The sequence below is a fragment of the Podarcis vaucheri genome (assembly GCF_965113315.1).
Source record: "Podarcis vaucheri genome assembly, chromosome: 10".
Taxonomy (NCBI): domain Eukaryota; kingdom Metazoa; phylum Chordata; class Lepidosauria; order Squamata; family Lacertidae; genus Podarcis; species Podarcis vaucheri.
Genome location: NC_138748.1, coordinates 31,919,893 through 31,939,943, shown reverse-complemented (window position 1 = coordinate 31,939,943; position 20,051 = coordinate 31,919,893). Strand labels below are relative to the sequence as shown.

At 42.3% G+C, this 20,051-nt stretch overlaps 2 protein-coding genes across 3 annotated transcripts in view; one reads left to right on the top strand and one right to left on the bottom strand.

The window, feature by feature from the left end:
* The first annotated feature begins 6,367 nt into the window (after positions 1-6,367).
* Positions 6,368-13,545, top strand: KRR1 (KRR1 small subunit processome component homolog). Of its 2 annotated transcripts, none has more exons than XM_082241138.1 (10): positions 6,368-6,519; positions 7,386-7,561; positions 8,379-8,513; positions 8,786-8,911; positions 9,091-9,174; positions 10,002-10,058; positions 10,410-10,580; positions 11,859-11,936; positions 12,039-12,132; positions 13,167-13,545. In XM_082241138.1, the coding sequence occupies exons 1-10, from the start codon at positions 6,441-6,443 to the stop codon at positions 13,298-13,300; spliced, it is 1,134 nt and encodes a 377-aa protein (XP_082097264.1). In that variant the 5' UTR covers positions 6,368-6,440; the 3' UTR covers positions 13,301-13,545. The 2 variants fall into 2 exon arrangements, with proteins under 2 accessions (XP_082097264.1, XP_082097263.1); XM_082241137.1 differs by having other exon boundaries at positions 6,370-6,519; positions 7,383-7,561.
* Positions 13,546-14,994: 1,449 nt separating this feature from the next.
* LOC309542391 (uncharacterized protein) overlaps positions 14,995-20,051 on the bottom strand; it is a 42,574-nt gene continuing 37,517 nt past the window's right edge. The window contains exons 10-11 of the mRNA XM_082241157.1: positions 16,439-16,521; positions 14,995-15,191 (exon numbers count right to left, since the gene is read on the bottom strand). Coding sequence (XP_082097283.1) covers positions 15,013-15,191; positions 16,439-16,521 — 262 coding nt within the window. The 3' untranslated portion in view covers positions 14,995-15,012. The remainder of the gene's footprint in view (positions 15,192-16,438; positions 16,522-20,051) is intronic.

The window sequence follows — 20,051 nt, the reverse complement described above, 5'->3', positions numbered from 1 at the left end:
TCATTAGCCCCTGTGTAGAAATAATAAATGTGTGTTTCAATTTTTATTTAATGGCTGGATGGGGGAAATATGCTGCTGTTGTCTTTTGGAATTATTACCACACAAGGTATCTTAGAATCATTGTGGCTAATTTCCTGGATCACTGGAAGGCAAGCAAAGTATTTGGGATTTAGGAATGTGATAGAAATAATACAGAAGTACAAAGGATACATTTAAACCAATCTATTTTAAAAGCTTCTGGACATTTAGAGTGTAAAAGGGGGGGGGGAATAAACCAGAGATAAAAGTCAAGGGGAGAAGCACTGTAGAGAGCACGAGATTTTGGGGCATTTCCACACGCTGGCTTTCAAATTGTCTTTGTGTGGCATTATTTTTGGTTATCAATGGAGCTAGATAGTTTGTGGGGTATGGAAGATACTATGTTGGGCCAAACAGCAACACTGACACCTCTATGTCCCCTTCTGTCCCTCTGTGTCCCTTCACCCTTTCTGCTGTTTTGGTACATTTGAAAGCACCATTTCAGGCACTCCCAAGTGCTGTGCTTCTCTGGAATCTGGTCTGAAACAAATATGAAGTGATTTCTGTGACTCAAATACTGTATCCTTAAAAAAATGAGAGGCGAGAGTTCATATTTGGCTTGGGAGAGGAGTTGATAAATGCATCTGTGGTGTTTATTGTCGTTTTCTGAGTGTGCATTTTAAAGTTAAACATTACTAGTTGTGTAAATGATTTTATGTCTACCCAGTGTTTGAGTTTTGTGTGTACGTGGGTGTGCACGCACAAACAAATATGTGTGTATGTGTTTTTAATTTCAATCAGTAAACTTTTTCATTGACTGGGTAAATCTTATGGCAATAGGGAAATTTAATTACTATCAAAGGAGGATGCTATAGACACCCAGAGTTTAGCATTTATTAGAGGGTTTCAGAATTGCTGTCTAGCTGATTATGTTACTTAACTCTTTTAGATTAGTGGCAGGTTTAACCAGCAGTCATCTTCTCCTCCTGACTCCCTTGCAAGCCAGACATGCTGCTGCGCCTACAAAAATCATCAAACTGCAAAAAGTACAGAAGTCATAATGAAAGGAAAAGAACAAATACTAACCCAGCTTCGAATAAATGGAAACGACTCCCACCTAGTGGTAGGGATTTTTTTAAAAAAGCCCTCTGTTGTTACAAGACATTCCTCTCTTCTCCCCCACCCTTTGTCTCTTCCACTTTGCACATACAAGACTGTTAGAATCAATTCTCATCTGCATCAACTTTATGTGTGCGGGGGTTTTTGTTTTGGCTTTCCAAAAGACAGTTGTTCCAAGAGATGTTAGCAGAGTTTTACCTGCACACACTATACATTTGCCTACAATACTCAGTTCGCATTGGGAAATTAAATAGTTGGTGTCAGAAAAGGAGACTGTTATCAGTGTTTGTTTTCCTATACTGGCTGTTTAATTTCTCAGTACAGACTATGCCCTATCTTTTCAGAGCATTCTGTGGTTTCAGGACAAGGTCATGCAAGAAGAAGGAACTGCAAATGAAACAGCCCCAAATCCTTCCTGACCCATTAAACTCTCCCTTTGCATCCTACATCTTCTCACATGTTCCCTGGGTTGCTGAGTATTTACTGCACTAACCCTCTTTATTGATGCTTTTGAATTATGGTGCTGGAGGAGACTCTTGAGAGTCCCATGGACTGCAAGAAGATCAAACCTATCCATATCCATTCTTAAGGAAATCAGGCCTGAATGCTCACTGGAAGGACAGATCGTGAAGCTGAGGCTCCAATACTTTGGCCACCTCATGAGAAGAGAAGACTCCCTGGGAAAGACCCTGATGTTGGGAAAGATGGAGGGCACAAGGAGAAGGGGACGACAGAGGACGAGATGGTTGGACAGTGTTCTCAAAGCTACAAACATGAGTCTGACCAAACTGTGGGAGGCAGTGGAAGACAGGAATGCCTGGCGTGCTCTAGTCCATGGGGTCACAAAGAGTCGGACACGACTAAACTACTAAACAAACCCTCTTTAGCTATAGAATGTCCAGATTATTGTTCTCAACATCTCCAGATTATAAATGTGTTATTATTATTTAACATGTAATAAAATACAGTCTAACATTATTATAGGACTATCACACTGTCAGAAATCTGGCAGTAGTATGAGACTCAGTGCAATCCTATAAATGTATATTTGAACTAAAGTCCAACTGTTCAGTCAAGCTTCTCAGAGTAAGCTTTAATTCATTCCCATGAATAAAAGCAATAGCTCTAAAATCACACTTCATTTGCTTTTGGTTTATTTTTGCTCATATTTGAAAAGCCTCATAATTTGCTCACATTCTGAAAGAGGAATGTTCTGTGTGAGAGAGAAGGGTTAAGGTATCAGTTTCTGGAAGTGATTGCCAATTAACTGTGGACATTTTTAATCAGTGGGAAATCTTTGATGTAATGAGTTCAGAGCAGTAGAGGCAGCAGGAAAACCTGAAGGACTGGACAGATTCTCTTTGTTGCTGCCACAGCTTGGGGGCCATATGGTACTGCTTTTTATATACGATCTGATTTTATTGTGAATTATTACTATGAATTAGTATTTCAAACGTTCAATTTAAGAGTGGTTTACTAATATTGTAAATAATCAGAATGTGGGAATGCAGTGTGTCATGTCCCGCCGCCCCCCGCCCCCATATTAATTGATGAACATTTATTTGCAATATATTGTTATGAATTCGGAGGCAGGGTAAACTATATATTCCTGGAATACCTGGCTAGCTACCCAGTGAGGTGAAGTCTAGGTAATGGGCCATTAAGAAAACAAAGGAAGTGACTCAGCGCCAGAGGCAAAGGGATGGGCCCTCTCCCTCAACTCACTGGCAATTAGAAAGATAAAGGCCAAGAGAAAAGTTGAGGGATGTGAGCTAGAAGCTAGATGCAGGAAGCACCAGGCTGCAAAGCTAGAGAGGTAAAGTGATGCCTGATTTCTGTTGGAATCCAAGGCTGCAGCTATGGGGGAAGCAAGGCCCCCTTGGGGTGTTAATGCTGTGAGCCCCTCCATTGTTCAGGTTGTATATATGTGTGAACAAACCATATATCATAAAGACACCACAGTCTCTGCTGTCCCTCATTCCGAAGGAAACACGAACCCTGGGTAAGCGCCTGGCACCCCTGGAATCTTGCAGTGCTCAGAGGTGTGGTGTGCAACAATATCTTTTTGCAAAGGGCCCCAGCAATTTTTAAGAGGGCATGTTGCTGACTTGCTTTCCAACAGACTTCAAGGATTCTTCCTGTTTTATATGCAGGGGGGGGGGGATGAGACGGAATACCTGCTTGGCATGCATACAAGAACTCGCCACCAAAACTATCAGCAAGATCAGCATATTTTGTACTTCACGGATCAAATTGAATATTCATGTGTGTTCTTTAAAAGCTCTCTAGGTTATAGTTGAATCTAATATAGTGGAGTTGTAACCTTTTCTCAATTACAAAGCTATGAAAGCTTCTATATGATTCATTGGGCACTAGGCAATTGTAATGGTGAAGATAATCTATACAGGGCACACAACCGAAGCGTGCCAGACAAAAGCATCTCTCTCAGGCTCCAAGTAATTGAATTTTACAGGACAGTGTAACGAACGAAAGCAATCCGATCACCTGGGACATTAAAGACCCTATTTCCAGAAAACTGGCTATGTATGAAATAATCATAATGTCTCTTAGCAAGGAGAGAAATGTAAATTTCTCGGGGGTATATAATAAGTGGTACAGTAAAGTGCCACACGAAAAGGAAACCAATAGAACAAGGAACTGCACTCATAGGTTCACTACTCTATCTGTCTTGCTGCCGCTGAGTTTCAAGGTTGGAAAAAGTTGTAGTGGCTGGTACTGGTAATGCTTCAAGGAGAAGGTCATGTTGCTAGCTCAGTTCAAACTGCTGACCTATTAATTCCCACCCCCCTACCAGGAATCCAAGGGCTCACCATCTGAGACTCAGAGAAGCTTCATGAGGTTTGCATAATATGCTCATTTGCACAGTGGCGTAGCGTGGGTTGTCAGCACCCGGGGCAAGGCAAGTAATTTGCGCCCCCTAACCCGTGGATTTGCGCCCCCTAACCCTAACCCCCAGATGTTGCGGCCGGTGCGGCCGACCCCCCCTGCACCCCCCACACTACGCTACTGCATTTGCATATGGCATTTCATTATGGTTTGATCATAAGGTTACTGAGAAAGCAGGCTTTGTGATTGTTTCAAAGTGATTTAGTGTAGCATTTATATAAGCATTCCCACCCCCACCCCCATGTTGTCCTTCTCGAGGAAACAAGATGAAGAAGACTGCCCAGATAGCTCAGTTGGTTAGAGCATGGTGCTGATAATGCCAAGGATGCCAGTTTGATCCCCTTAGAGGACAGCTGCATAGTCCTGCATTGCAGGGGGTTGGACTTTCAACTCTATGATTCTAGGTATTTCTGTTCCAATATGTACTGAGTGGACTATTCATGTACAAATACTATCACTGCATTTATCCAACTCCCGCCTTGAATGGTTAGAACTTATGAAATACAGAACATAGGGAAATCTTAATTGGAATTTCTTTTATTATTATTTTTATTTCCTTTATTCTTAGACTGAGAATTGCAGTAAGAGAGCAATTGTTGTATAGTTGCTAGAGTATTGGACTGAGAAGGCCGGTGTTTGAATCTCTGCTCCAGGTGACTTTGGGGAAATCAGAGTTTCTCAGCCTCACATACCTCTCTTAGGCATGTTGTAGGGATACTATGGATCATTCACTCAATGTATGCCAACCTTAGCCTAAGGAAAGAAGAGTGGAATGGAAATGGAATCTGCAGATGTGAAGTGCTTCTCATTGAAAAGCCATTCTAACTGAAGCTGAGAGCAAGCTCCTGAGTCACCCCCAAAACCTTTTATATCCACATCCATATGTGCACATGACTGCCAAAAAATTCCTTTTTGTGGAATAAAGATGTCCTGAACATTTGAATAACCACATTCTTTTTTTCTTTTTTTCTTTTTTACAAATAGGAGTACTGAAGTGTCATACAGGTAGTTGGCTACCTAAAAAGACACTAAAAAGTCTGCTTGTAACCAGAGGATTTGAATAACTAAGGCTTGGATATGTGTCGTGAGTTGAAGGCATTTTTGCTAAGTAAATTTTCACCAAATGAACTGTGATTTCTAGTCTGAGAACATGGAGTTCTTTAAAAGTCTAGGTCCTCGCTTGCTGAAACTGACCTCAAATGATTGCCCAAACTATTACTCAGTAAGATTTATTTCCACGTTTGGAAAGAGATCACATTCTTTTTATTGTTGTGGGACATGCATGGTAAATCTTGGGCTTTGATGAAGTAAAATATGCTATCAGTACAGAGATGTGTATGTAAAATGTAACATTAGTGAGAACTACAAACAGTAGCTACACGTATTGAATACATGTATCAGTACAATCCTTTCCTTTTTTGGGGGGGGGAGGGGGTACATCAAGGTTTCAGTGCCTGCTTTGAAGTTAGGGATAAAAGTACTGTGTTCCGCTGCATATTTACCTGAAACTGATTGCCACTGAGTTCAAACGGATTTATTCCGTTGTAAACAACTATCGGGTTTCAGACTGCCATTTCAGTATGAATTGCTTTTGAGTTCATGCATGCTGCATATCTAACAGGGGTGCCGACTTGAATAAAATATTGGGGAGGGGGAGGTAAACCCTGCCGCACATAATCGATCACAAGATGTGGCATACGCATACTATTTGAATGGCAACTTTTGGGGGGCAGGGCAGCCCCCCAAATATTTTATGGGGGGCCCTAGGAGTTGGCTCCTATGATGTCTAATCACTGTGCATGACTTGGTGCAATGGTCTGATCCTGAGAGTCGGTACCAAAGGAGGAGATTTAAAAGGTAATACATTTTAGGGGAGACCTATTTCTTTTGGTAAAACGAGCGTGCAAAGTTCTGAAATCGCGCTCTGAATCTGTTGCGGGTTGCCTTGGCAGCGGCAACACACACACAAAGAAACCCGCGTGCCCAGCGGTTTATATGATGAAAACTGCAAAGCCCAGAAGGCATGGCTACGGGGCGGGGCGGGGAGCGGTAAGAGGCCATAGAGGTAGAAAGAACAAGAGGCGCGCCCCATCTCAATCCTAAAAATAGAATGAGGTTTCCACTTCCAACGCAGAGCAAAGTGCTTTTTTTAAAAACAACCACCACCTGGCTATGGGATCAGTTGGCGCAACGGCACGCTAGTCCTAGAAAACTTGTGGCGGCTTTTCGCTTTTTGGCTCCGTTAAGTTTTCAGCCTGTTCTCTATTTTCCTATCTCTACATAACAAATCCCAGAGGCAAGATGGCGGCTCCCAGGAGGCATCGCGCTCTTCCTCTTTCGCGCTGCGCTTCCGGGTCGCCCGTGTGGAGCGTTTGCCGGGTGGAGCGAGGGGCACCATGGCGACCCCCAAGGAGGCTGAGAGTGGGGAGGCAGCCGCGGGGGGGCGGACGCCCAAAGCCAAGAAAACGAGCAAAGGTGACGTCATATTTCCCCCCCACACACACACGTGAAGGCGTTTCACGTGGGTTCCTCCCGCCACGTGCGGCACCTTTTCGAGGCTTGGGTCTGTTTTGGTCGCTTTGCCTTCTATAGACCCCCGTGAAACCCGCCTTGTTCCTTGGCACGCCTTGGCTGTTGTTGTTGTTGTTAGTGCCTTGTTTCCTTTGGGGGAGAGGGAAGAAGGGTTAGGAATGAGTATTTCAAAAATTGGCAACTTCTTGTTTGTGTTTTTCCATAATAATAATAATATATATATATATATTTATACCCTGCCCATCTGGCTTGGTTTCCCCAGCCACTCTGGGCAGCTTTCAACAAAAGATCAAAAGATGAAAAATACATTAAAACATCAGTCATTAAAAACATCGCTAAACAAGGCTGCCTTCAGATGTCTTCTAAACGTCAGGTAGTTGTTTTTCTTTGACATCTGATGTCTGCTTCTTGGGAAACATATAGAGATTGCACTATTTTCTGGTGGTGTGAACTTTTCTGGCATGCAGAAAGGTGGTGCCCGATGGGTGGAGGACTAAGTTGAGGCCAAGATGGGTAAGATGAGTGTGAACTAGCTTGTAATAGTAATGTTTCGCATGGAAATGATTTCCCAGTAGCCAAGTTGCGTATGTTTCTTTAAGGTTGCGATTTGGAATATTGCAGAGCATTTTTGTAGCCTGATTTATTTATTTTTTACAGCTGTTGTACTGCACCTTGTGTGTTTTTCTTACTTCAGATTTCAAAAAAAAGTCTGGAGCGATAGTTGTGGCACCTTCCCTGGTCTCTCCTGCATTACACCCTTCCCACTTTTTCATTTAGGGAAAACTAATATGTTTCTTTATTGCTAGCAGTGGACGAGTCTGAACTTCTCACTGTTCCTGATGGGTGGAAAGAGCCAGCATTTGCAAGAGAAGATAATCCTAGAGGTCTCCTGGAAGAAAGCAGCTTTGCCACTCTGTTCCCAAAATACAGAGAAGCTTATCTGAAAGAATGCTGGCCACTGGTGCAGAAAACTTTGACGGAACACGTAAGAATATTTTCTATTCTTAAATGGAGTGTGTTAGCTTTCTACTTAAGAGTCTAGATTGCTGATGGCCCAGGTTGTGTTCTTATCTCTGCTTCCCTGAATGGAAATGGGCACAGGGGCTCAAGCTACTTAAAAGAATAAATGACTGTTTTCACAGCAATTTTACATTACTCTGTGAGCATCTATCTACTGTTTAGAAGTTGGAGCAGCCTGCAAGATCCATTGGAAATAAATCACATGTGTCTCTGCAGCCGATGTTTGAAGTAGCATGAGATCTATGTGATATTAATGGACACTTTTGCAGTTGGCAGGAACAATTATGGGGAATCCTTAATGCTGGTTCCACATTTTGTTTGGAGGGTCCTTTGGCCAATATGTTCTCAATGGGATTTTTTCTCTGCATGTGTCCACCTCCTCCTCATTGTTGCAAGTTCATTTGGCTGCCTCTCTGGGCCCATTCTGACATCATTTTAAGAGGGAGAGGATAAGCCATGTGCAGATTACTGCTCTTCTTTGCTCCTTTCTTTGTTCATTCACTCAGAGAGGGTAGGTAAATAAGCTGCAAAAGGAAGGAGGAACAGCAGTAACAAGACCAAGAATGATCTTCCTACTGGAGCATGAAACCAGTCCTGAAAGTCCTGTTAATTTAAAAAACACGTTTTCTTTACAATTCCTATGTCACACTCATGAAAATTATTGAAATAACTTTTTTGTTCGCTTGGTATTCATATATATTCTGACTGTAAAATTTAAAACTCTGAGGCTGTTAAACAGTAAAGTTTCTATATAGCCTGTTACTTCCATTTTTGTCTTACAGCACATCAACGCAGCTTTAGACTTAATAGAAGGAAGCATGACTGTCAGCACAACAAAGAAGACCTTTGACCCATATATAATCATCAGAGCCAGAGACTTAATAAAGCTTTTAGCAAGAAGTGTTCCATTTGAGCAGGTTTGTTTAGTGATAAAATAATTGTGGTCTGCCATTGCTACATTTCTATTAAATTGTCAATGAATTTTTTCAGGAAACCCCCCTCCCCCAAAAATCTGTGAATTAATAATCTGATAGATATCCTAGATTTATTAGAATAGTCATTCAGTGGAAGTGGCAGTCTAACTTGGATGTAGAATCATTTTGCAGAATAGTTTCTCAGAGTGAAGTAATATTAAATATGTTTCTGCCTATATTTGTGTCTGTCTAACTGTCTCTGCTGTTCCATTTAGGCTGTACGTATCCTTGAAGATGATGTTGCATGTGACATCATTAAAATTGGGTCCTTGGTCAGAAACAGAGAAAGATTTATAAAAAGAAGACAAAGACTTATTGGTCCCAATGGATCTACTCTCAAGGTTGGTATTACATACTTACAGATCAATCCTATGTATGCTTCCTTAGAAATAAGTCACAGTCTGTGCAGTGGGGTTTACTTCCTGGGCGTGAATTTAAGACTGAAGCCTTAGCGTTTGTTAAGAAAGCTGCTTACATGATTTGAGTCCTGAAATATTTCCCATATCTTTTTCTGACATAGGCCCTGGAACTGCTAACAAACTGCTACATCATGGTTCAGGGAAATACCGTTTCAGCTCTTGGACCTTTTAATGGCTTAAAAGAGGTAAGATCTCTTTTCCACAGGAAATAATGTTTTAGAAGTTCCATGCATCCCCCCCCGAAAAAAATCTGTTAATTATACCTTATTTAAATGTTCAGTTTTTGTTCAAGGAATTCACTTTGTTATTACACTGTTGGTCTCTGGCATAGAACTTTTATCGTGCAGCTAAGTTCTGTGGTCCTTTTGTACAGGGCAAGTCCTTTAAAAGATGCCCTGTGAATACAGAGTACACATGTTCCACAGGGCCTCTTTTAAAAGGCTCACCCTGTATTCGACAAAAAGTGCTTTAAGCACCAAGTATTTGCATCCATGCAAGCTGCAAAGTAGTGGAAGTGCACTAGGACAAGTGGAAAACATGATGACAAAGTTTTTGCTACACACGAATTTCCTTACATGGGTGCAGTATTGCTTCAGGGTACAAGTACCGAAAATCTTACTATTGCTTAAACCAGGCTTCCATAACCTCAGCCCTCCAGATGTTTTTTGGCCTACAATTCCCAAGATCCCTAGCTACCAGGACCAGTGGTCAGGGATGATGGGTATTGTAGTCTCAAAACATCTGGAGGGCTGTGGTTGAGGAAGCCAGGCTTAAATTGTCCATAGCATGCAAGCTTTTGTGTAAACTAAAAGATCAGTTTGTCAGTCTGCTTCTTCCGAAACTTAGTGAATGGTTCTGAAAAGATCAATTAAATATAAGACTAATTAAATAAACATTGCTTATTGAAATAGGCTTGTTCTTAGTATTATCTTTTAAAATACAGTGGTTTATAAATTAAGCAGTTTAGCCATTAAAACTATTACTCCATTGGCATTCTTTTTTAAAAATCTAGGTTAGGAAAGTTGTTCTTGATACAATGAAGAACATTCATCCCATATACAACATCAAGGTGAGTACAGTTTTCTTTATTGTATAAAATATATTTATCACTCTTTCCTCTTTATTCTAACAATTTTCATTTGAGGTGCTTTTACCTTTTAAACATTCTCCTATAACAAAATTCTTTTATCATTGGTCATATAGAAAAACATGAAAAGAACATGGCATAATTAGGCTTGATTACTTAGTTTATAAATCTGATCATTCTCCCATTTGATACCTTAAGTTATCTGCTATAATTAAATTGTGTTGTTTTTTATCTACTATTACCTCACTTTCCCTGTGTCTTTGAATGTATTTTTTTAAATGGAGCAGAGCAAATATTATGTTCTAATTTCTTGTTGTTTTAATGTGATTGAAGACTCTGATGATTAAAAGGGAATTGTCAAAAGACCCCGAATTAAGAATGCAGAACTGGGAACGGTTTTTGCCTAAATTCAAACACAAGAATTTAAACAAACGGAAAGAACCACAGAAGAAAAATGTCAAGAAGGAATATACTCCCTTCCCACCTCCACAACCAGAGAGTCAGGTCTGTTATATCTCACTTGAATTTTACTGCAGAACATTGATGAGTTTGAATTAAATTGATTGCATGTCAAGGAATCCCAATATACATTTAAAAGGGAATTTGCCTGTCTTTCTGTCCCAACAAAGGAAATCTCAAGGCAGTGGCAAATAAGAATATTCAGAAGAGTAGAATGCTATCTGCAATCTATATAAAAGTGTTGCGGTCCTAACACTAGACAGAGCTGTGCAGCCTTCACAGCATCTAGAGCTCCACTGCTTGTGCCAGCCAGGGGCTTGAAAAAGTCTGTATGTTTCCTGTGCCAGCTCTAGGTTGTCACAGCAAACCAGCCTAAATGAAGCCCCTTGCTATAGTTTGCTGGAAGCTGAAGCAGCTTAGGAACCAGGGCTGCTTCTTGCTGACAGAGGCAGACATAACTCCTCTGCTTCACTCAAGACCACCTCTAGTTTGGTGGACCCAGGGGTTTGGATTGCTCTGTAAAGTAGATGACAATTTCCTACTAGAACGATAGCAAATGTATGCAGGCTGTTTTGAATTTATTTTCTTTCATTTAGGTGTGAGTGAAAATTTACGCTGGCTTTAGGGTGGGGAGTTGAGAAAGGAAAACAGGGCTTCTGCATTCTTAATAGTCCTGTAATGGGAAATTTCAGCAGGGGTTGCTTGCATGTTAAGTTAACCCCCTCCTGAAATTTCCATGGTCACTGTTGATGGGTTTAGTGAGTTTTAGTGTTTAGTAAATGTTTGCTCATATGTACAAATGACTCCACAATTGCATATTTATTTGGTGTTGGTGATTAAATATTATTTAATATTATTTATAAAGACATTTTAGTTTTTACTTAAAGTTTAAGTAAAACAGTTTAAGCTACCATTCAGTTTTAAAACTCACACGACCGTTCATATAAAATTCTTTGCCATACAAAAGAAATTTGCTGATTGCTTGACTCTGCATGCTTCACTCAGAAATAAGTCCCATTGAGTTAAGTGGATTTTATTCATAGTACTGTACAGTATATGGGTATTAGAACTGCAGTCTAAGTTATGGTAGTACTTAATCCATTTATGATCCTTTGTGTACTGTGTGCTCATACATAAAACCTTGGTTAAACACTGCCAATTTTGTAGAATTTGCTGGAGCTTCATTTCAATATGTACTTTTGGGAGAAAGGAAAGAATACAGATTTAATGGGGGGGGAATTCAAATGCTTTCTGATTATTATTTTATAGTTTTTAAAAAATATTCAGTATGGAACATGCTAATCATAATTTTTATTTTTACAGATTGATAAGGAATTGGCAAGTGGTGAATATTTCTTGAAAGAAAGTCAAAAGAAGCGTAAGAGGGTAGAGGAGATAAAGGTACGGCCACTCTGATGTCTTTTGAAGTTGTTTTAAAATATGTATGTTATAATTGTATGTGCTTTGTCTGAATTGTATGTGCTTTGACCTTTTTAAACTTAGGCAAAACAAGCAGAAGCAATCAGTCGGAGGCAAGAGGAGAGAAACAAAGCTTTTATTCCACCCAAGGAAAAAACAGTTGTAAAACCAAAGAAAGGTAAGATGAGTTCAAATTATTATTTGTTGTAAAAAAACAACACCTTTTGTAATTGAGTTCTCTTTTCAGTATTGACATGATGAAGGGAAATTATTTTGGCCTTTCTGTGTAATGAATTAACATTGGTCTCCTATGTTGACATAGTAACAAGTCTTCTGAGGAAGAGAAAAGTGAAGAATTATGTTTCTGGTTAGTGATGTATTAAACACACGAGCAGCCTGCTGGATCACACCAAAGGCTCATCTCACAAAGGCCAAACAGGCCTGCTGCAGGGCCATGAGCCCACCCTGAGTGCTGCATCCATGCTGCCTGTCCCACTTGTGTTTGGAAGCATACGGTATTGCTACCGCCAGGGGAGGGAGAACATAGCCACTATGGCTAGTAGTCATTGATGGCTTTAACATTAATGAAGGATAACACCAGGTAACAAGTAGTGCCATAGTTCTGGAGAGTTGCTTCAAACTACTTGATCATTTTGGTTGCCTATTTTTGAACCTTTTCCAGCACTACAGTATAATTTTGAGGTGAGATGACCATAACTGTTCACAACATTTCAGATGCAGTTGCACTATATATTTATTTAATGGCACTGTATTGGCAGTTGTATTTTTTAATCCCTTTCTTAATGACTGCTAATGTAAATTGCTTTTCACAGCTGCAACACACAGGGTCAACACTGTAGTCAAGGTCAGTCCTGTGGTTAAGGAAGAGAGCCTTTAACCACCATCACAGGTTCTGATGACAAACTAAACCCAAATCTTTGCTTAACTGCCATCCTGTGCTGCCCTAAAAGAGCCTGAGGAGGAGCAAAGTTGGTGCAAGCTCTTCTCTGGGAGGCAGTACATTTACATGGTCATGGTAATTCACTCTAGCTGATCATGACATGTGAATCAGGACAGTGTGTTTGCTAAGCACAACTTGATGTCATGTTACTTGGTTCAGTGGATGTGTGTAAAAGCTTTGAATATACATTGGGTCCAATTTTTTTACCTTACCTACAAATACATAACCCATATTTTCTTTTTTTTATGTAGCTTTGGCTGAAACAAAAATTGATATCCAAGCTATTAAAGAAAAGGTTAAAAAGGCAAAGAAGAAGAAGTTGGGAGCACTTCCAGAGGAAGAAGTAAAGTTAAAAATTGCAGCAGATGCAAAGAAAAAGAAATGATCTTTCCTTAAGGTTTTTCCGCCGGAGGAAGTTTTCATAAACTGCAGATTTATAACTGACTAGATGCATTGTCGTAGTGCACATCAAACTATTTGCAAACTTCGCTTTCTCCGTGGCCTGGAAAACACCCCCGTGATTTCAAGGTTTGCAGAAAGTAAAATCGGCAGCTTGTTCTTTGCATTGTAAGTTTTTGGTATGAAGGTTTTTAGCATACACAATATTGCCAGATATTATTTTGTACAGTATATTGTGGTGTCATTTGCCAGAATGAATGGAAACACTTCACACAGCCTTATATGTGTTGCACACCTTTCAATCCCTGACCTCTGTGGGGAAAGTCTGCCAGGGGGCTTCTACATGGTTTTGTTGAATCTGTGCAGTCACAAGTCCTGTTTTATCAGGTCTCCCTTATGGTATAGAGTATTCATATCTCTTGCAGGCCTTCCCGCTGTAACAGAGGAATTTGGGGTGGGGATGCAGTAGTTGTGAGGATAGCAAAGCAAGACTTGTTTGCATGCCCACTCTATCCAGCTACCTGCACACCTGTACTTGGCATTTATGTGTGGTATTGTGATGTGTGACTTATGGAAAGAAGGCAGAGTCTGAGAAAATGTTAAATCTTATTTTCCCCAAGTACTGTTTACATTATCACTGCTCATTTTTAAAATAATACAACATTTTATTAATATTGTGGTCAAGATGTCATAAATTATGCCTCCCTGTTATGCTTTATTGATGTACAGTGGTACCCCGCAAGACGAAAGGGTTTTCTGTTTTGGAGGCGCTTCGCAAGACAAATTTCCCTATGGGCTTGCATCGCAAGACGAAAGCCCATAGGGAAACGCTTGCGGTCGGGAGCAAAGACTTTTGCCCACAGCCGGCCTTCAGAAGAGGACCTCTTCTGAAGGCCGGCGGGGGGCAAAAGTCTTTGCTTCCCCCCCCCGCCTTCCCCCCGCCTGCCCCGGGCGATCTTAAAATGCTGGCGGGCGGGAGTGAAGCGTTCGCTGCCGACCCCCAGCATTTTAAAATCTCCCCGGGACAGCGGAGGCTTCGCTCCCGCCCACCAGCATTTTAAAATCGCCCCGGGACAGCAGGGGCTTTTAAAATGCTGGCGGTCGGCAGCAAAGCCCTCCTGTCCCCGGTGCTTGCGGGGTGGGAGGTGGGAAGAAGGGCTTTTCTTCCCAGCGCCAGCCTTCAGAACAGCCTTCTGAAGGCTGGGGGTGGGAAGAAAAGCCCTTGTTTCCCCCCCCCAGCCTTCAGAAGAGGTCGGGGGACAGACTGTCCCCGGACCTGGTCTGAAGGCGGTTTCCCTAGGAACGCATTAATTGATTTTCAATGCATTCCTATGGGAAACCGTGCTTCGCAAGACGAAAAACTCGCAAGAAGAAAAAACTTGCGGAACGAATTAATTTCGTCTTGCGAGGCACCACTGTACATGAACACATCACAAATGCATTAAAATCAGGTAAGTAAAGAAATAACCCACCCCAGAAACAGACATCACTTTTGAACCATGAACTAAAAGGGTGCATTGTTTTCTGCTATCAATTTTTAAACAAAAAAATTAGCCAGTGTGGTGTCCTGCAGATGTCTGACTACAGTTCATGGGATTTGTTGACTAACCTGCTCTAAAGCAGACTTTGGACTTGACATTTAATTGTTAATGCCATATTAGCTGCTTAATCCACCAGCTCTTTATCTCGATTGCTAGTTTATTCATAAAAAAATATTGTGGGATAACGTTGCTTCACAAAGAAGACTGCTGCTAAAGTCCCTAAAGCAAAAGATGGTCTCAATATTAGAATGGTGATACAGTACTGGTCACAAATTGACTCCTTCTGGTTACGAAGTGATTCATCCTGGTCATAAATTGACACCTCCTGGACTTTACCTATAAATAAAAGTAAAAAGACATTAAGAGTAGTTCAAGTTTGAAACTTCCTCGATTATTAGGCTTGTAAATTATGAATCATTCTAAAGCTGACAAAACTTCTTGGGGTCTATGTAAAAAGCCAAAGTTCATGGTCTTCATTCTAGGACCCTAGGCAGCCTGCTGTTTATGAAATAAATCTGTGACCCCCCCTCCCCCCCTGGTTCTTCCATGTGTAGAGCAAATGCATCTTCCATGCCTCTACAAAGTCAAAAGTCCCTGGAGTGTGCTGAAAATATTAGTCAACTAATTAGTTTTCTGCATGTATCTACTTCTACAGCATGCATCAGATTTGCAAGGGAGTCTGCATTCACAGCTGTCTAGATATCTGAAACAACATTTAATCTGGTGTAGCCTAAATTCTATCAAGATCTTATACATATGTTGTCTCTGAAAAACAAATCACGTTCTAGAAACCACATTTCTCACTACGGGGTGCATTGTGGAATGTATCTGGCTGGATATTGGCTGCTGCTGAAAAACTAGCAAAGAGGTTCCAGCTCTCACTATGTTCTAGCTCACCTAAAATAATGGGGAACTTTCCCCCCATGTGAATATTCTGCATGGAAAAACTTCAGTATGAACAAAGCTGTACACTAACAGCCCAGTTCCAGCACTACTTTGCAAAGCTGCTACAAGTATAGCAATTATTGGTGGCAGGCGGCAACACACAACCAACTACATAATTGCAATTAAAAACCATTGTACAGGCACAAAAATGGACATAAGAGCACTCCCCAGGATTATACTTCCTTCCAAGCAAATAGATACTTCACCATAAATTTGCTTTGTGGTCCATTGTGAAGGGGTGGAGTTCCACAACAGACACACCACCACTGAAAAAAAGCCTGAAAATGTGTGCTGATTGTCTGCTTCCACACTGAACTTTTATAAAGTATCACCTCCACATGATCCAATAGACAGTAATGAGCTTACCGTATTTTTCGCCCTATAGGACGCACTTTTCCCCTCCAAAAATGAAGGGGGAATCTGGGTGCGTCCTATGGGGCGAATGCAGGCTTTCGCTGAAGCTTGGAGAGCGAGAGGGGTCGGTGCGCACCCTATTTTCCAAAAGGAGGTGGGACTTAACATTAGAACTAGGAGAGGAATCTACTATGGCAAGTTCTAAATATAATACCTTGTAACAAATGTTCAATCGATCATCACACTTTGTTTTTGCCATGCAAGTCCAATTCATTTTCACTTACCACATAGTTTGTCTACACACGGTTCTCCGTCACACTCGCTGCACGGTGTTCCTCTTTTGTATGGCCATGTTGGAAAATTGCCACTGTAAAAGAACAGCTTTGTCAGATCACTTTGTGGAAAGAGGGGGGTACAGAATGTGATTTAAAGATTCTTATTCCAGTTACATTCAAACAGCTTGCTGTCTGTATAAATTCTTAATAATAGAGAGTAGGAATAATTAGATAGTTTCTCAGCCAGACATAAGAAGGGACATTTCAGGGCATTAAACTGGTGATGCAGCCACCTTTTCGAAATCAAGACTGAACCTACTACACTCATCAAGTATCAATTCCCAGCTATGTGCCTGAGTTTAATGATAGGTTAAACCACAGTTTTGATTCTTGCTGTTTTCTATTTGACAACTGCTGAAAGTGCCACACGAGCTTTCAGCTCCACCCAAGGTACTGATGTATCATGATCCCTTTCTTCTACACACTCATTTAACTCATACATTTTGAAAATTAACATAAACCGAGAGGTGATGCATTTGTCATGCAATAGCTGAAAGGAATTGATTTATATTGATAGTGCTGATACTAGTCTAGCCATCCCAATGATTAACTGGGAATTCAAACCCTCTCCTCCAATTTAAGATAGGAACCATACATTTGGAGATTTAATTTGAGACCAGGTAGGGACATCAATGTACGAGGCTAGGGAAACAAAGAGAGAAAGGACAAGATTTTAACATTTAATGATTTTCTGTTGAGTTCTGTTTCCCCCTTTTGTTTATGTATTTACATTTGCTGAAACCTGGAGACTGGGAATTAGCAAACTAAATAAATATTAATGTTCTTAATGTACAATGGAATACGTTTGTTTCCATGTCAACTTGTTTTAATTAAGATGTTTTGGAGAAATATTTGTCTCTAATGAACTCTCAAACCAAAGCACATGCTATCAGAATCTTACCTACATTGCCTGAACATAATGTTCCTAGGCATCTAAACAATACCATGTGTTGTTTTCATACCAATACTGTACACTAGAATCTGTTTACTGCAAACCTCCCATGTTTAATGAAAGCATACCATTTCTTATTGTTTAAGGTAGGAATGGGGAAGCTGTGGCCCTCCAGATGTTCTTTCTACTCCCAACAGCCCCAGCCAGTATAGCCACTGATGGAAGCTGTAGTCCAACAATATCAGGAAGAGCATGGGTTTTCCCCATTACTGGTATAATAATAATAATAATAATAATAATAATAATAATAATAATTTATTTATACCCTGCCCATCTGGCTGAGTTTCCCCAGCCACTCTGGGCAGCTCCCAATCAGTGTTAAAAACAGTACAGCGTTACATATTAAAAACTTCCCTGAACAGGGCTGCCTTAAGATGTCTTCTGAATGTCAGGTAATTATTTATCTCTTTGACATCTGATGGGAGGGCGTTCCACAGGGCGGGCGCCACTACCGAGAAGGCCCTCTGTCTGGTTACCTGTAGCCTCACTTCTCGCAATGCGGGAACCGCCAGAAGGCCCTCGGCGCTGGATCTCAGTGTCCGGGCTGAACGATGGGGGTGGAGACGCTCCTTCAGGTATGCAGGACCGAGGCCGTTTAGGGCTTTAAAGGTCAGCACCAACACTTTGAATCGTGCTCGGAAACGTACTGGGAGCCAATGCAGATCTCTCAGAACCGGTGTTATGTGGTCCCGGCAGCCACTCCCAGTCACCAGTCTAGCTGCCGCATTCTGGATTAATTACAGTTTCCGGGTCCAAGCGTGAGATAACTAGAGCATGCACCACTCTGGCGAGACAGTTCGCGGGCAGGTAGGGTCTTAGCCTGCGTACCAGGTGGAGCTGGTAGACAGCTGCCCTGGACACAGAGTTAACCTGCGCCTCCATGGACAGCTGTGAGTCCAGAATGACTCCCAGGCTGCGCACCTGGTCCTTCAGGGGCACCCCATTCAAGACCAGGGAATCCCCCACACCAACCCGCTCCCTATCCCCCAAAAACAGTACTTCTGTCTTGTCAGGATTCAACCTCAATCTGTTAGCCGCCATCCATCCTCCAACCGCCTCCAGGCACTCACACAGGACCTTCACCGCCTTCACTGGTTCTGATTTAAAGGAGAGGTAGAGCTGTGTGTCATCTGCATACTGATGAACACCCAGTCCAAACCCACTGATGATCTCTCCCAGCAGCTTCATATAGATATTAAAAAGCATGGGGGAGAGGACAGAACCCTGAGGCACCCCACAAGTGAGAGCCCAGGGGTCTGAACAGTCACCCCCCCCCCACTTTCTGGACACGGCCCAGGAGGAAGGAGCGGAACCACTGTATGACAGTGTCCCCAGCTCCCAGCCCCTCTAGACGGTCCAGAAGGATGTTATAGTCGATGGTGTCAAAGGCCGCTGAGAGATCCAGCAGAACTAGGAAACAGCTCTCACCTTTGTCCCTAGCCCGCCGGAGATCATCAACCAGCGCGACCAAGGCAGTTTCAGTCCCATGGTGAGGCCTGAATCCCGATTGGAAGGGATCCAAATGGTCCGTTTCCTCCAGGCGTGCTTGGAGTTGTTCAGCAACCACCCGCTCAATCACCTTGCCCAAGAATGGCAGATTTGAGACTGGGAGATAGTTGGCCAAATTGGCTGGGTCTAAAGATGTTTTTTTAAGAAGCGGTTCAATGACCGCCTCTTTCAGCGGGTCTGGGAAGGCTCCCTCACAGAGGGAAGCATTCACCACCCCACAGAGCCCATCGCCCAGCCCTTCCCGGCTCGCTTTTATCAGCCAGGATGGGCAAGGATCAAGGAGACAGGTGGTCGGTTTCACTTGTCCAAGCAGCCTGTCCACATCCTCGGAGGTAACAGATTGGAACTGATCCCATGTAACAGGACCAGACAGAACTCTAGCACTCTCCCGCCCTGGCCCTGCTCCCACGGTGGAGTCTACCTCCTTCTGAATCTGAGCGATTTTATCTGCAAAAAAACTTTGCAAAAGCATTGCAGGAGATCTTGGGGTCCCTAGCAGGCCCCGGTGGTACAGGTGGTTCCGATAGATTGCGAACCACCTGAAAAAGTCTCCTGCTGCTGTTTTCTGCAGATGCAATGGAGGCGGCGAAGAAGGCCCTCTTCGCCGTCGCCATTGCCACTTGGTAGGCTCGACGTTGAGCTCTAACCCGTGTCCGGTCTGATTCAGAATGAGTTTTCTGCCACCGGCGCTCTAGCCGTCTCAACGATTGTTTCATCACCCTCAGCTCCGGGGAAAACCACGGGGCTGTCCGGGCTCCATGCAATCGGAGAGGGCGCTTCGGAGCCAGACAGTCAATAGCCCTGGTTAACTCCGCATTCCAGCGTGCCACCAGGGAATCAGCTGAAAGGCCATCAACTTGGGATAAAGCATCCCCTACCACTCTCTGGAAGCCAATTGGATCCATTAAGTGGTGGGGGCGGACCATCCGAATCGGTCCCACCTCCCTGCAGAGGGGAAGGGTCGCGGAGAAGTCCAGTTGCACCCGGAAGTGATCTGACCATGGCACTTCTTTTGTTTCGCTTTTAGTTAGTGTCAGATCACCAACATCCATAGAGGTGAACACCAAGTCTAAGGCATGTCCACGGCAATGAGTTGGGCCA

Bases quoted from the DNA above. Each gene is read 5' to 3' on its own strand.
- KRR1 (XM_082241137.1), top strand. From the start codon at position 6,441: ATGGCGACCCCCAAGGAGGCTGAGAGTGGGGAGGCAGCCGCGGGGGGG. The intron at 8,514-8,785 runs GTTTGTTTAGTG...TGTTCCATTTAG, and splicing joins GAAGTGTTCCATTTGAGCAG to GCTGTACGTATCCTTGAAGA. The intron at 11,937-12,038 runs GTACGGCCACTC...TTTTAAACTTAG, and splicing joins AGAGGGTAGAGGAGATAAAG to GCAAAACAAGCAGAAGCAAT.